Consider the following 15,934-nt stretch of genomic DNA (forward strand, 5'->3'; position numbering starts at 1 on the left):
ATGCAAAAGGACGGTGGTTCAAATCCTGGAACCCCATATGGTCCCCCAAACCTACCAGGAGGAATTTCTGAGCAGAGAGCCAGGAGTAACCCCTGAGGGCTGCCAGTTGTGACCCAAAAAAACAAACAAACAAAAAAAGAAGTTCCTTTTCCTCCACACGTCCCAACATTTACTATGATGATGATGATGATGATGATGATGATGATGTGTAGTGGTATTCTATTTTTCTTTTGGTTTGTAAATGCCTACTATTTATTGGTTATCTTTATTTTTTATATGTCTATTGTTCTTGTATATGTCCCACTATGTTAAAATATTATGCTTTTTTTTTTAACTATTTAGCATTTTGGGAGAGTAGTTTAAGAGTGTTTTAAAAGAGTATTTATTTTTACTAAAAAGTTTCTTCTAAAACTTCTAGTTATTACGGAGAGATAGCACAGTGGCATTTGCCTTGCAAGCAGATGATCCAGGACCAAAGGTGGTTGGCAGCTATTTCTGAGCAGACAGCCAGGAGTGACCCTGCGCACTGCCGGTGTGGCCCAAAAAAACAAAAAAAACAAACTTCTAGTTATTATATATCTTAAATTTTGTTTGTATTTAGAAGTCAGAGACTTATGTTTATAGTTACCTAATGTAATTAGTAGAAATATAGTTTCAGACTAAAAGAATCCTCCAATGTAAATATATGATTCTAAAATTTATGACTTATTCTCTCATGTGTTTTTAATCAGAGATGAACATATATATTTTAAATAAATATAAGCATTGAGTATTATTTCTATTAGACCAAAAATAAATAAATAAAATAAAAAACCAGAAAGGTCACAGCATATAGGACAAATACTTTGCATGCAGCCAACCTAGATTTGACTCATGGAACTACAGATTATAGGAGTAATTTCTGAGCTCAGAATCAAGAGTTATTAGCTCTTAGCACTGCTGGGTGTGATCCCCAAATAAAATAATAATAATATAAAAATAAATATCAAATATCAGTGGAAATTAAAAGGGCCAAACCACAAATTAAAGAACAAATATTAATTTTTATATTATAAAATTATAAAATAAAAGAGAATGGATGAAGGATATATTAGGTTGCCTGATAAGATCTCAAGTCTACATAAAAGTTGTGACTCTAAAGCCCAAAAGAGTGTTAAGAATAAACATGTTAATTCAAAATCTTCATCTCAATCAGAGTAATGAGAAAATCCACATGAGTCATAACCGCTTTCTTCATTTCAGACATTTAATTCATCATTTTTCTCTAGAGTGCCAGTGAAGCACAGAAACAGCCATTAAAATTTCCATATAACAATTGGGCCCAGATTGATAGTATAGTGGCTAGGGCACTTTCTTTGCATGTACCCAACGTCATTCAATCTGTGGCACTCAGTATGGTCCCTTGTGCCCACCAGAAGCAATCCTTGAGAACAGAATTAATAGTACAGTTGCATGTGGTCCCAAAACAAAGAAAATTAAATTTTATACAGTAAATTCAAAAAATCGGGGCCAAAGCTTTAGCAACACCGGCCTTGTGTGTGGCCAACCAGGTTTGTTTGTTTGGTTTGGTAGTTTGTTTTGGTTTTGGGGTCACACCCGGCAGCGCTTAGGGGTTACTCCTGGAAGGCATTGTCCTTCTGCATGGAAGGCAAATGCCTTACCTCCAAGCTATCTTGCCAGCCCGGCCAACCAGGTTTGATCCCCAGCATCCCATATGGTCTCGCTACCAGGAGCGATTCCTGAACCCAGAGAACGGAGTAACCCTAAGCGCTGCTGAGTGTGGCCCAAAAACAAATCAAACAAACAAACATTTCAAGAACTTTTAAGTACTTAGATGATAGAAAATCTATGACAGCTTCTCTTTACTTTTATTATTATTATTACTATCATCATCATCATCATCATCATCATCATCATCATCATCATTATCATCATCAGGTTGGGGGCCTACTCAGTGGTGCTCAGGGATTAATCGTGGCTCTGTACTCAAAGATCATTTTTAGCAGACCTGCAGACCATTAGTATAGCACAGATCGAACTTGGGAAAGCATAGAAGTCAAACATACTACTCACTGTACCACTTCTTTGGCCCTATATATATTTTATTTCTAATAAAGTGAAAATAAGTATATGAGCACTTTTATAAAGTAAGAAAGAGATCAGTATAGAGCTTATGAAGTTCAGAGAATTCAAACATGAATTAATGGTACAACATACATTATCAATTCATTCTTAGAGAACTCTCTACTTTTTACACAGACACACATCTAGTACATTTTATACTTATGTTTTATATATATATACATACAACATATAACTGCTGAACTAATGTCCTGACTTCAATAGTAGATATATAATTTAATAATATATAAAATTCTATCCTAATTTTATTATTTAAAAACTGTTTTTAATTCATAACTTCTATCTTTCAATATTATATTTTCAAGAAGATGTATGACCACCTTTAGCTTCAGAGTTACACACTTTGTTATGTCTTTGGTTTTAATTCAATGGAAATTTTGACAGCTACTCTAAATATATATTCAAATTATATTAAAGAAGCCATAATCATTGTCTTTTTTTTTCTTTTGGTTTTTGGGACACACCCAATGATGCTCAGGGGTTACTCCTGACTCCTGGCTATGCGCTCAGAAATCGCTCCTTGTTTGGGGGACCATATGGGACACCAGAAAATTGAACCTTGGTTCGTCCTAGGCTAGCATGCGCACAGCAGACACCTTACAGCTTACGCCACCACTCTGACTCCTCCTTGTCTTAAAATGTATGAAAAAACATGTATTTTCATTTACATTTTTAAAAAATCTTTTTTTTTTTTTTTTTTTTTTTTTTTGGTTTTTGGGCCACACCCGGTGACGCTCAGGGGTTACTCCTGGCTATGCGCTCAGAAGTCGCTCCTGGCTTGGGGGACCATATGGGACGCCGGGGGATCGAACCGCGGTCCGTCCTGGGCTAGCGCAGGCAAGGCAGGCACCTTACCTCCAGCGCCACCGCCCGGCCCCATACATTTTTAAAAAATCTAATTACCCACTTTACTTTTTGTTTGTTTTGGGCTATACTTCATGGTGCTTAGGATTTACTCTTGGTGGAGCTTAGGGACCATAAGGGGTGCAAGAAATCGAATCTATATCCACCATACGAAAGGCAAACGCTTTATACATTGTATTCTGGCCCTCTTATTTTTTAGTCAAAATTACTTTAAAAGTTTTTAGGTAATAACTATATATCTTGATGCAGAAAATATTGTTTTTGTTGAGCTTCTCAGTGATCTTTTGAACTGACTTTTTCATTTTATGTTTTGCTGTTCTATTGCAATAGCTAATGAAAATTTTATATTTTGTAGGTTTCCTTGGTTACTTTAGTTGCAAACACTCTTGGTTATTCTGATCTTGGCCCCATTAAATCCCTTCGGACCCTGAGGGCTTTAAGACCATTAAGAGCTTTATCTAGATTTGAAGGCATGAGGGTAAGAAAACTTACATTAATATTCTTATTGTTAATAAAATATAAAATATGAAAAAATTATGTATAGACGTTATGGCATTTATATTTCTATAACTACTACATTGTGTAGACTTAGGTAATTGTATGCATGTGTACATACACATAGAAATCTGGTTTAGACTGCTTTAATAAATAAGAAATCAATTATTGTTATACTCTATATAATATTTCTTTAATGATTTAAATAAGTGATTTCTCTCTTTTTTAAAGGAAAACCTTCCTTTAATCAGGAAATTCAGTTTAAAGGGCTGCTACTAGCATGGACATAACTTTTCATGTACAAGTCTTTAGAATAGATCTATATAAGATGCTCAAAATTTTTTAAGATGCTATTCTGGATAGGGTCATAAGTTAGGGTCTTAAAGCAACATCAGGTTACTGTTAATTTCACCCTTATACTATATTTAGAAGACTAAATCTGAGAATTTTCTTAATTTGTACTAGGCTACATTATTCCTGAAGATATTACAAACAAGATAAGATAAATGACTTCTAACAGCCTAGCCTTAAGAGCTATATTAAACCTACCACTCTTTTTTAAAATAGAGGGAGGACAACCAGTTATTTTTTCTGGTTACTTCATATCTCATGTGGTGCTCTTCTTAATTCCTTTCCAATTTTATGTCTGCTTTTTCACATCTCTGCTGTTCTCTAGCATGTGATGATCTTCCTTGGCTTGCCTCAAAACTAACAATATAACAGAAAAAGTGTACCTTATCTGTCTACCAGGCATAACCATGATATCCCCTATGAACTTATTTATACAGTTAATTGCTTCTCTACTTGTAATCTCTGAACATATAGGCATACAGATAAGTTTAGCTCTCTAGTTTTTTTAGTAATATCTACTGGCATCATCTGACAAACTTACTAGAGAGAAAAAATCCCAGGCTTTAACCCAACATACTAAATCATAATTTCTGAGACAGGATTCATCTGAAATTTCAGGTGAATCTTAGACAGTTTAGTTTAATAGTCTTCATTCTTATGCCTGCTGATATTATGGTCATATGTACTGCCTCTATACATTATGACTTTAAAAAAATCATGTTTATAGCAAAAGTAATTTTTTGAGTACAATTTAAATTTTTTATTTAATTTTTAGCTAGAGAGCTAAAAACTTGCACTTTTGTCCAGAAAGATAATATTCGAATTTATGGATATTATTTGCTTTGATGGTATGAGACTATAATCTAATAATAACTTGGGGCTTAGTCCTGTGATTCCAAAATACAGTATAGTTTATTTTCATCAAGAATATGAGGCCTGGGGCCGGGCGGTGGCGCTAAAGGTAAGGTGCCTGCCTTACCTGCGCTACCCTAGGACGGACCACGGTTCGATCCCCCGGCGTCCCATATGGTCCCCCAAGCCAGGAGCGACTTCTGAGCGCATAGCCAGGAGTAACCCCTGAGCGTCACCGGGTGTGGCCCAAAAACCAAAAAAAAAAAAAGAATATGAGGCCTGTGCGGTGGTGAAAGCGGTAAGGTATCTGCCTTGCCTGTGCTAGCCTATGACAGACTATGGTTTGATCCCCCAGTGTCCCATATGGTTCCCCAAGCCAGGAGAGATTTCTGAGCGCATAGCCAGGAGTAACCCCTGAGCGTCACTGGGTGTGGCCCAAAAGCAAAAACAAAACAACATACTTACTTCTATAATTATACTCCTTCTGAATCAGTTTTATTACTTGACACTTCTTTTCTTTGTTTAGTTTTCTATAAAACCAGTAAATTGGATGCAGGAAAATATTTCTATGTATTTGGAGGACAACTTATAATTCATTAACTATGTGAGAGAGAAAGAGTTATTTATTCTTTAGTGGTGTTTTGAAGAATAAATAATATTTTATTCTTTTGTATTTAAAATTCTTTAAGTCTTGAGGCTCCTAAAGTTGTCTTTCTTAAATGGCATCTTATCTGAGCAAAAGACTTCCATAGATGCCTGACTCACATTCTTTTAAGAAACATTTTAACCCCCAACTCCATCATTTTTGTCTATGAAGAATACAATGATGATTAGATACTAATCCCTCAGGAGTGAGCAGCCACAAGGGTCATGATGAGACAGACAGGAAAACAGTAAATTGTACTGTGACATCTACTATCAGAGTAAGTGATAAATGCCACAGGAACAGGGAAGTGGAGGTAGCTGCCTAGGGAAGCTGTGAAGGTTTCACCAGTTGCTGACACTGGTGTTATGAAAGAACAATTACCACTGATAGATAAGTCACACACAGACAGGCATTCTAGGCAGGGACACTAGACAGTAGAGGAGCACATTGCTGTGTTGAAGCCTTGTTTGAACAATGCCTAGAACAATCGTGTCAAAATGATAAGCTATGTGGAGTGGTTAGCAGTAAATAAATAATTCAAAATAGGCTGCCTTGAGAAAGAAAGAAAAGGAGAGAGAAAAGTGAGAGAGGAGAGAGAAAGGATCAAGGATAGAAAAAGGGGGAGAGAGAAAATGAGGGAAGGAAAGATAAAGGCGGAGACAGAAGAGAGAGAGAGAGAGAGAGAGAGAGAGAGAGAGAGAGAGAGAGAGAGAGAGAGAGAATGTCTGCCATAGAGGCAGACAGTGGGGGAGTCCAGAGGAGAGTGGTAAGCAAACTGGAAATATTGGTGGCAGGAAATGTGCCCTGGTGAAGGGATGGGTGTTTTACATTATGTAACTGAAACTGAATTATGAACAACTCTGTAACTATTTTACAGTGATCAAAATTTAAAAAATTAAAAATAGGCTGTCCTAGACTTACCACTTTGTTATTCTCTGCTCCTGATTTTTCTAATCCTTTAAGAATCATGTACAGTGTAAATTTAAATTTATTTATTATTTTATATTTTATCTATTTTATTTTATTATATTTATTACATTTTATTATTTTAATATTCATTAAATATAAATAAGTATATATTATGTCGATAAGTATAGTATACCCATATAATACCCACATAAAAACCTCTTCGATAATAACCATTATACTGGATTGAGGTCAACAAGCCAAAATCTATTTTCTTATTTTGTAAAGTGGGATTTATGATCTCTATCATGTCTTCTTATTTATATTTAGCATTTGCTACAGTTGCAAACTGAATAGTTGCAAAAGAGATCATATAACTTTCAAAGTCTAAATATTTAAGAAATGTATGCCAGTACCTACTCTAGACTTGAAGGTTGTCAGATGTCATATTAACATCATAATAAATTCTATATGAGAAAAAGGAGGGAACAATACATTTTATTTAATAAATTAGGTTAATTTTAACATATTTACATTAAAAAAGAAAATACTCTTGAAGTATAAGAAAATTGGTAAATTTTTAAAGGATGAGCTAATTAAGAAAAACTGATGTAATATATTCAAGTTAAAACTGGAGACACTAGTAACCAGTGCAGATAAAATGGTAAACAGTATCAATAGAAGTATTTAAGATAAATTATATTTCAATTTTTTCTGAGGACATTATAAATACATTTATTAAAATAATATGTATGTAAAATAATTTTAGGTTAGAGTGATATATTTTTAAAAATTATTCTTATTCTGCAAGTGTGAAAACTAAATTCTAAAATTTGGATTTGATATCGCTATCTCTCATCCCATATTATACAACAACCAGCTAAATTATAGGGCACACACCACTGAAAAGAAATAATCAGTCTTGGGTTGTAGAGCTAGTATAGGGGAAGGCACTTATTTGGAGCGTAGCCACAGTGATTTGCTCCCTGGCACTGCACGTGGTCCCTGAGCACTTCCAGGAATGACTTCTAAACACAAAACAAATCACACATACCCACATACAAAAAAACTCCACCAAACTTCTAATCACAAAATTTAGGGCTGATAATTATGGTCTATACTCCTGGAAACCACCACTCAAAATTGGAAAAATCTCCAAATATTAACTCCAGTTTATATACAATAGTAATTTCTTTGTGTAGAACTTTTGACACTGGTGATTCTAATACGATGAACTTTTAAATGTATGTTTTTAATATTTATGTTTACAAATTTTTTTCTTTTCTAGATCATGCAGCTTTTCTGACTTCACCTTATACACATCAGGTTTTTGTTCTTTGGATTTTATTTTTGTTTAATTCTATCATGCATCTTAGCTATTTTGTTTCATTTTTTGTTAATTTCATTGTGGGTTCATCATGTACTTTTGTAAAATTATTGCTCACAGGGTTCCTGTTTCTTTTGTATGGCTCTGCTCAGTGCTGAGCTTATAATGGGCAGTCAGCAAATATATGTCTTAAGAAGGCTTTTCTAATTTCTTCCATTCTAACAATAGTCTAACTGTATTATGTTGATGCTGCTTATTTAGGACTTTGTAGGATTCCTAATCATCCTTTTCTTTCTCTTGAACACTAGGTGGTTGTGAATGCACTCATTGGTGCAATTCCTTCCATCATGAATGTGCTGCTTGTGTGTCTTATATTCTGGCTAATATTTAGCATCATGGGAGTGAACTTATTTGCTGGCAAGTTCTATGAGTGTGTGAACACTACAGATGGGTCACGGTTTCTTAAACATCAAGTTGAAAATCGTTCTGAGTGTCTTGCTCTTATAAATGTTAGTCAAAATGTGCGATGGAAAAACCTGAAAGTGAACTTCGATAATGTTGGATTGGGCTACCTGTCCCTGCTACAAGTTGTAAGTGACCACACTTTAATAAATTCTTTAGACTGTCGTGGCCATTTTTGTGGAGAATGCAGAAGTATGTGTTACAGAATATGAAGAATGTATGAAGAATGTGATAATCACATTCTTAATATTAGTGAGATCCTTAATTTGATTGCTGGCAGTGCATCTTTCTCTCCCAGGTATAACTAGCAGGTATATCTTTCTCTCCCTGGGTATATCTAGCAGATGTACCACCTGGTCTGAGCCCGCTATGTGTGAACCCAATAAAAATTAAAAAATGGGCTTACTCTTTCTTAGAACACTCAGATATCGACTTGCAATCAAGTGCTTAGATTCAGAGCATTTGACATGGTTATTTATCCATACATAAATTATTGGTGTAATTCCTCCATACAAAAAAAAAACAGCCAATAATTGCACTGTATAAATTTTGCTAAAAAAATGTGTAGTAATTTTCAGGCTGAAATTTTTGCAAAACTACATAGGAGAGGGACTTTCCAGTATAACCTTAAGAATCCTTAGTGGGGAAATTTAATTTCCTACAGTATGTATAAAATTTTCCCCTATTCTACTAGAAAAAATATAAGTTTTGTGTAAAATTAATAAGCCCTTATATAAGTCTGGAAATACTTTCATGTTACTTTAGAGATATATGATGTGACTTAATTATCTGTCCTCTTTATCCTTATGAACATCTTTCTATTACATTGATAGTTTGAAATATAATAAAATTTGATAATTTTTGGATCACTTAGCAAACTTTATAACATTAATCACACTATATTTATGGTTGATCAGAGTATGAGTTTATATTCAGAATCTATAAATGCTATATTTACAGGCTACATTTAAGGGATGGATGGATATTATGTATGCAGCAGTTGATTCTGTTAATGTAAGTACCATAAAACTAGACCTATTTCTTAGGCTCCATCGTTTAGTTTTTCAATAGTAACTAAATCTAAGAAGTCTTTGATATACAGACATACAATGAGTCACTTCCACTTAGTAGTAGCCTAATGGTTAGTTATACATCATTTGAAAATATAACTGCTCTGCCACAATATAGAAGCTCTAAAACTGCTGAGCAAGTTAACTTCTCTGGGCCTTTTAATCTAAAAAAAGAAAACTCAATACCTATCCCATGTAGCTGTTTAGCATATCTAACTAGAATGATAGAGGTCTGTAAATATTTTCTCAGCAAAATAAAAATAAAGTTACATTTTATAGTGTTTATTGTTTGGAGGTTGTTATTTTTTTTAATTAGCTTTCGTGCCACACCCAATGATGATCTGGCTTTGCACTCAAGAATTTGTCCTGGAGCTGCTCTGGAGACCATATAAGGTGCCAATAATTTTGCATACAGGTCTGTTGCACACAACTTGGGCCTGAACTATTGTTCTGTCCCAAATTTCATTATTTTTAATATTAAAGTGACTCAGAGAATTTATTTCAATAAGTTACATATAAAGTACATATGAACACTACTGGCAAGATTATATTATCCAACAATCTAGTGAGTACAGTTATATTTTTAAATAATATGTTTGTAAAATAAATCAGCAAAATTTATATTATGGGGATCATTTTTTATGTTTTTTATAAATAAAATATGTATTTACATCATTTAATTACTAAAGTTTGCTATTAATCTAAGAATATGAACTACATATTTATTTGTTGTCATTTTAACATTACATTTATGAACTTTTTAAACATGTGACATTAATTTATTGTTCATAATTTTGAAAAAAATATTTTATCCTTCATTCTGTTTACCTAGAATAGTATTGTTTAAATTACCTTGAAAACTGCATGTAAAACAAAATGTTGAATGTTACTACAAACATACAATATCATTTTTGTTCATTTTATAGGTAGACAAGCAGCCCATATATGAATACAATCTCTACATGTATCTTTACTTTGTCATCTTTATTATCTTTGGTTCATTCTTCACTTTGAATTTGTTCATTGGTGTCATCATAGATAATTTCAATCAACAGAAAAAGAAGATAAGTATTGCAATTTTTTAACTAAAAAGCACCTTCCTAGCATATCATACAATTCAAGTTGATATTAATTTTAATTATCATTTATAAAGTATTTATCAAATAATTATTCAGTATATCTTTATGGGTGTTTAATTTAGTTTGCCACTTAATAGAAAATAATTAACTTTTGGGGCCGGGCGGTGGCGCTAAAGGTAAGGTGCCTGCCTTGCCTGCGCTAGCCTTGGACGAACCGCGGTTCAATCCCCCGGTGTCCCATATGGTCCCCCGAGCCAGGAGCAACTTCTGAGCACATAGCCAGGAGTAACCCCTGAGCGTCACCGGGTGTGGCCCAAAAACCAAAAAAAAAAAAAATTAACTTTTAAATCATAATTATTAAAAAAAGACAACAGTTCTGTTTTCCCAGTGTTCTCTGTAAAATTTCAATAAGAAATATTTATGATTTGTTTTAAGCAAATAGTACTTAACATATGTATCATCCTGGTTAGTATATAATGGGCTAGCTTTCAAGAACAATGTAAGATAAGGTTCTGAGATTTGGAGTTTACATTATAGCAGAAGAAATGATAGGTTGGAAATTAAGATGTATTTTTGCAAGTCAGAACTCCCATGAGAGTTTTGTTTAATTAACCTTTAAATAAACTGTATTTTTTGAGTTGTCATAAGCAAATTCCACAAACTGAGTAGCTTCACACATCAGAAATTAATTCTGTCACAGTTCTGAAGGCTGGATGCATGGTAGTAGCACCATGATCTCTAGTATGTTCCTTTCTTGCATCTTTTAGCTTTTTGTTGTTCAAACATTACTTTGCCTGTAGTAGTAAAACTTCGTCATTGCTCCTATCACATGGTGTTCTTTTTGTATTTCTCCTCCTCTTATATGAACCAGATCTATTGAATTAAGGACTCACTCTATTCTGGTGTGATCTGGCTTTAGTTTTTAACATTGCAATGACATTATCTCAAAACAAGACCATTCTGTGATATGAAGACTTGGAAACATCAACATATCTTGTTGCAAGTATATCATTTAGCCCAGATTATCAATTATAACCACCAACAGCATCTCTCATTAGTAATTATCAACCATCTTATTATAAATTTTGTCTTCTGAATTTGGAAAACACAGAATTTACTCCATAACATTCACTCACTCCATAACATAACAAAACACAACATAACAACATAACATAACATAACATAACAATTTAACATAGAGATGGGAAAATTTTGTGAATTATCTGCTTTCCTCCATAGCTCCTTGAAGATTATCTTGGACTCTTGATAATTTAATTAATTCAGGCCTTATGTGTGGGTGTGTGTTCTGTAATTTTCCTGGTGATACAAATTCATTTTAGTCCCCAAGTTTGGGAAGATTTTCATGTCTTTGAATAAGTCCACTATTCTTTTTGTATCCTCTTCACCTTCTAAGATACTTATGATAATCCTATATTGTTTTTTACTGGTAGCATTTTTTAGTAGATTTTTCACCCAACAGTCTGGGAATCAGGTCCATTCCCAGATAGTCTTGCCCTACTGGTTGGGTGCTTGGGCCATATAAACAGTGTGGTACAACGACCAGACCACTGACAATGCTGCAAAGAGGAAATGGAAATAACTCTTAAGTCCCCACACATATTAGCCATATGTGAAACTATTTGTTATATAAAAATTATTATTTCTCTCTTTATTTATTGATTTTTATTTTGTTTTTTGGGCCACACTCAGCAGCGCTCAGGAGTTACTCCTGGTTCTGAGCTCAGAAATAGTTCCTGGCAGGCTTGGGGAATCATATGGGATGCCGGGGATTGACCCAGTTCCATCCCTCATAGGTTGAATGCAAGGCAAATACCCTACAGCTGTGCTAAAGCTATTTATTTCTCTTAAAAATTATATCTCACGGGGCCCGGAGAGATAGCACAGCGGCGTTTGCCTTGCAAGCAGCCAATCCAGGACCAAAGGTGGTTGGTTCGAATCCCGGTGTCCCATATGGTCCCCCGTGCCTGCCAGAAGCTATTTCTGAGCAGACAGCCAGGAGTAACCCCTGAGCACCGCCGGGTGTGGCCCAAAAACCAAAACAAAAATTATATATCACCCTTCTAACTAGATTTCCTAACCTGAACTGAATGATCTTTTCCTTTATTCAGTCTTTTCTGCTTTTACAGATTTCTAAAGAATTATTGATTTTATGTATTGAGTTTTTCACATCCTAAATTAGTTTCTAATTAAATATTTTGCATTAAATTTACCTCTGAGAACACAGAATTACTTTTTTGAGCTTTCTATATCGCTGAGCATCTTTATGATTAGTTTTTGAATTCTTTATTGTTTATAAACAATAAATGTTTTTAGTTTAGTCTATGTAGTTTTACTTTCATTTTTATCTGGAGCCTTAAATATTCATATATTCTTCTGTTTTTCTGTTTGAATCTGAATCAGCAACTTTTAATATTCTAATTTAACAGTAGGTGGTCCTATGATAATTGCTTTGGTTGAGGATTACCATCTAAGGTACTCAGGAAAATAATGATAACGGATATGTCAGGAAAATGAGGGAGAACTTGGAGGGCCCAGTCTCTTGCAGGTACTGGGAGGAGACCTGGTTATATGTATTGCACTGAAATTTACCCTCTACTCTTGAGTGCCATAGCTAAGATTGGACACTCTGTTTTTCTGATTATTCTTTACAGAATTATCACATATCTAAAGACATCAGGAATAGGAGAGTAGGTCATCCTAGTGTCTCCTCTGTCTGCCTCTACAAACCTATAGTCTCATGAAATACCCAACTGCTCCACTTTGATTTTTACTTGGGCCAAGGGCATGTGCCTCCACACTGAATTTGCTCACCTCCACCTTGTTTTCCTGGTAGACCTTATATCAATCTGTATTTTTTTTTTCCTGGTAGAGCTTACAGCAATCTTATTTTTCTGGTAGAGCTTACAGGAACCTGCATTTTTTTGAGATGCCAAAAGTCCTTCAACCTCATTATCAGGCTGTGAAAATTGTTATTTCTCCCTTTTGGGAGCACAAGCATAAAAGGTTCTTGTATCAGCTTCTTGGTGATGTCACTCCCTTAATAAATATTATTTTGCTTACATTCCAAATACAGCTCTTAACAAAGGTAACTTTAAGAGCCATATTTAATTATTACAGTTTAGATCTGTAATTCAAATTGATCTAACATTATCATATATTTTGCTTTTAGGAAGAAAGTCTTGGATAATGTAATTAGTATTGAAAGCAATTTTTCAGTCTCCTTTATTTTCTATTTATTCTTCAACAGTTATTGTTATATACATATATGTAATATATAAGCACACATGTAATGTTTGCTGGCACTTTCTTTGTAAGATGAATTGAATGTATCTAGAGAGAGAAGCATCAATGTTGAAATATAGTTTCACGGTTTGAACCCCTTTGTTTTCAAATGCTAACATTACAAACAAGAATTGCCTCTGGAAGAAGAAATTTGGGACTAGTTGCTACCATTATCATTACTGTCAGGCTAAATTTAGAAGCACTGACAACTACTATTATCCCCTCCTACTTTTTTAGTATTTCATTTGTAACCTAATCATACCTTTTATTTTTGCCCTTTTGTGAATGGTTTAGTTTCTTTCTACTCTAAGAAGAGAAAAAAAAAACAGGGCACTCAATTTATATATGTATATATAAACAGATCTACATTTGTTTACATAAATCTATATAATAAAACAAGTAAACATAGATATGCTTTATATGTGTATATAGTAGACTAAAATGGCATTCAAAATGAATAAAGACAAAACTTTTGACACCTCTTCTTCATAAAAGTTCTAACCACTATGTATCTGAATTCATCCATCCATAGAGCAATCAAAAGTGATTTATTTTGATTCATGGTATAAACTCATAACTTGAAAGGATAAATAACTTACTCTAAACCATGTAACTGACCATTATCAATTAGAATCCAAAAGTATCTTTGACTTCTAAACTTAAATTCTTCCCACAATACAATGCTGCCTCAATGCTTCGCAATTTTAAATTTTTCATCTTAGTTTATGGCTCTATCTATTCTTCTTCCTAATACTAACCCTCCTTTAGTTTTTCCCATCATTTTCTTTATTAGTACTATTTTCAACTCTAATAAGTTTATGTGTGAAATGGTTTTAGTAATTTACCAGAATACATATATGTGAATATTAGAACTCAAGTTTTCAATGAGTTTTCAAGTTATAAAAGGAAAAAGTAGGTAATATATTTGTAGAAAATTCTTAGTGGGGGCCCGGAGAGATAGCACAGCAGCGTTTGCCTTGCAAGCAGCTGATCCAGGACCAAAGGTGGTTGGTTCGAATCCCAGTGTCCCATATGGTCTACCGTGCCTGCCAGGAGCTATTTCTGAGCAGACAGCCAAAAGTGACCCCTGAGCACCGCCGGGTGTCGCCCAAAAACCAAAAAAGAAAAAAGAAAAAAAAAGAAAGAAAATTCTTAGTGGAGGTGGATTCATGAGTAAATTCTAGGCAACATCAACCCCTATTATATTTTATTTTGTTTTTATTTAATATTATTTTTAATTTATTTTAAGTATTTTAATTTATTTCAGATTTTAGGATCTGAAATCTTAATAGAAAAGTTAATAACTAAGAAAAATAACTAGCAAATTTTGAAAGCTTGCCATGTATGTGCCATTATGCTGATTATTTTACATACATTTTCTCAATTGATAGTTACTTTTACATGATTTGTCCTTTAAACAATTAAGAAATTGGGCTGGAAAGATAGCACAGCAGTAGATTATTTGCCTTACACACAACATTCCCAGGACAGTGGTTTGAATCCCGCCATAGGGATATGGTTCCCGAGCCTGTCAGGAGCAATTTCTGAGCGCAGAGCCAGGAGTAAGGTGTGAGCCAAAAACAAAAAATCAGTTAAGAAATTTGAGATTTGGGACATTAGTGATGGGAATGTTGCACTGGTGAGGGGGATGGTGTTTTTTACATGTTGACAATCAGAATTGACAATCAACAAGATAAGTCAAAAACTTTCCTAACATTTCTGTTAAGTTCTATATAATATATTATTCATCCCCATTAGTAAGCAACATAGGAACTGGGCTTTGTTTGTTTGTTTGGGTTTTATTTTGGGCCACAACTGGTAAAACTCGGGTTACTCCTGGCTATGCATTCAGAAATTGATCATGGCTTGGGAGGCCATATGAGATGCAGGGGATCAAACCAAGGTCCATCCTGAGTCAGCCTCGTGTAAGGCAAGCGCCCTATGGCTGTGCTACCATTCCAGCCCCGAAACTGGGATTTTTTTTTGACAATGATGTAAAAACTTGCTCCAAGCATTATTATCATAAGATGCAATATAAGTATTATATAAATAACGTATTCTCTATATAAGAATAAGAATTTATATGGTCAAATATAAATAACATAATAAAATAATGCTGAAATAACATGAAGACAAAATAATAAGTTTAGGAAAGGGTATTCAAACAATCTAATATAGAAAGGTGATCTGGCTGAAAAGTAAGGCATTTATAGGTTGAAAAATGGAAAAGAGTGGTAAAAAATAAGGAAAGGCATCTTAGTAATGCCTATAGTAAATATTATATACATATAGATATGTGAACCTAAAACTAAATTTTATATATTCAATCCAATAATAAATCAAGAAAATTAGATATGGTATGTTAGTATTTAAAATGCAATCTAAAAGGTAGCATAATCGTATCTAGCCCAAGTAAATTAGGAATAACTATATCATC

General features: G+C 33.9%; 1 protein-coding gene and 1 long non-coding RNA gene across 2 annotated transcripts in view; one reads left to right on the top strand and one right to left on the bottom strand.

Annotated features, from left to right (window-relative positions):
* SCN9A (sodium voltage-gated channel alpha subunit 9) overlaps nucleotides 1-15,934 on the top strand; it is a 183,234-nt gene that overhangs the window by 150,589 nt on the left and 16,711 nt on the right. The window contains exons 21-24 of the mRNA XM_049773376.1: nucleotides 3,362-3,484; nucleotides 7,892-8,173; nucleotides 9,006-9,059; nucleotides 10,042-10,179. Of these exons, the coding sequence (XP_049629333.1) occupies nucleotides 3,362-3,484; nucleotides 7,892-8,173; nucleotides 9,006-9,059; nucleotides 10,042-10,179 (597 nt within the window). The remainder of the gene's footprint in view (nucleotides 1-3,361; nucleotides 3,485-7,891; nucleotides 8,174-9,005; nucleotides 9,060-10,041; nucleotides 10,180-15,934) is intronic.
* Nucleotides 1-15,934, bottom strand: part of LOC126009171 (uncharacterized) — a 111,045-nt gene that overhangs the window by 22,955 nt on the left and 72,156 nt on the right. The gene's annotated exons all lie outside the window — the stretch shown is intronic.

This window comes from Suncus etruscus, chromosome 5 (genome assembly GCF_024139225.1).
Source record: "Suncus etruscus isolate mSunEtr1 chromosome 5, mSunEtr1.pri.cur, whole genome shotgun sequence".
Classification (NCBI taxonomy): domain Eukaryota; kingdom Metazoa; phylum Chordata; class Mammalia; order Eulipotyphla; family Soricidae; genus Suncus; species Suncus etruscus.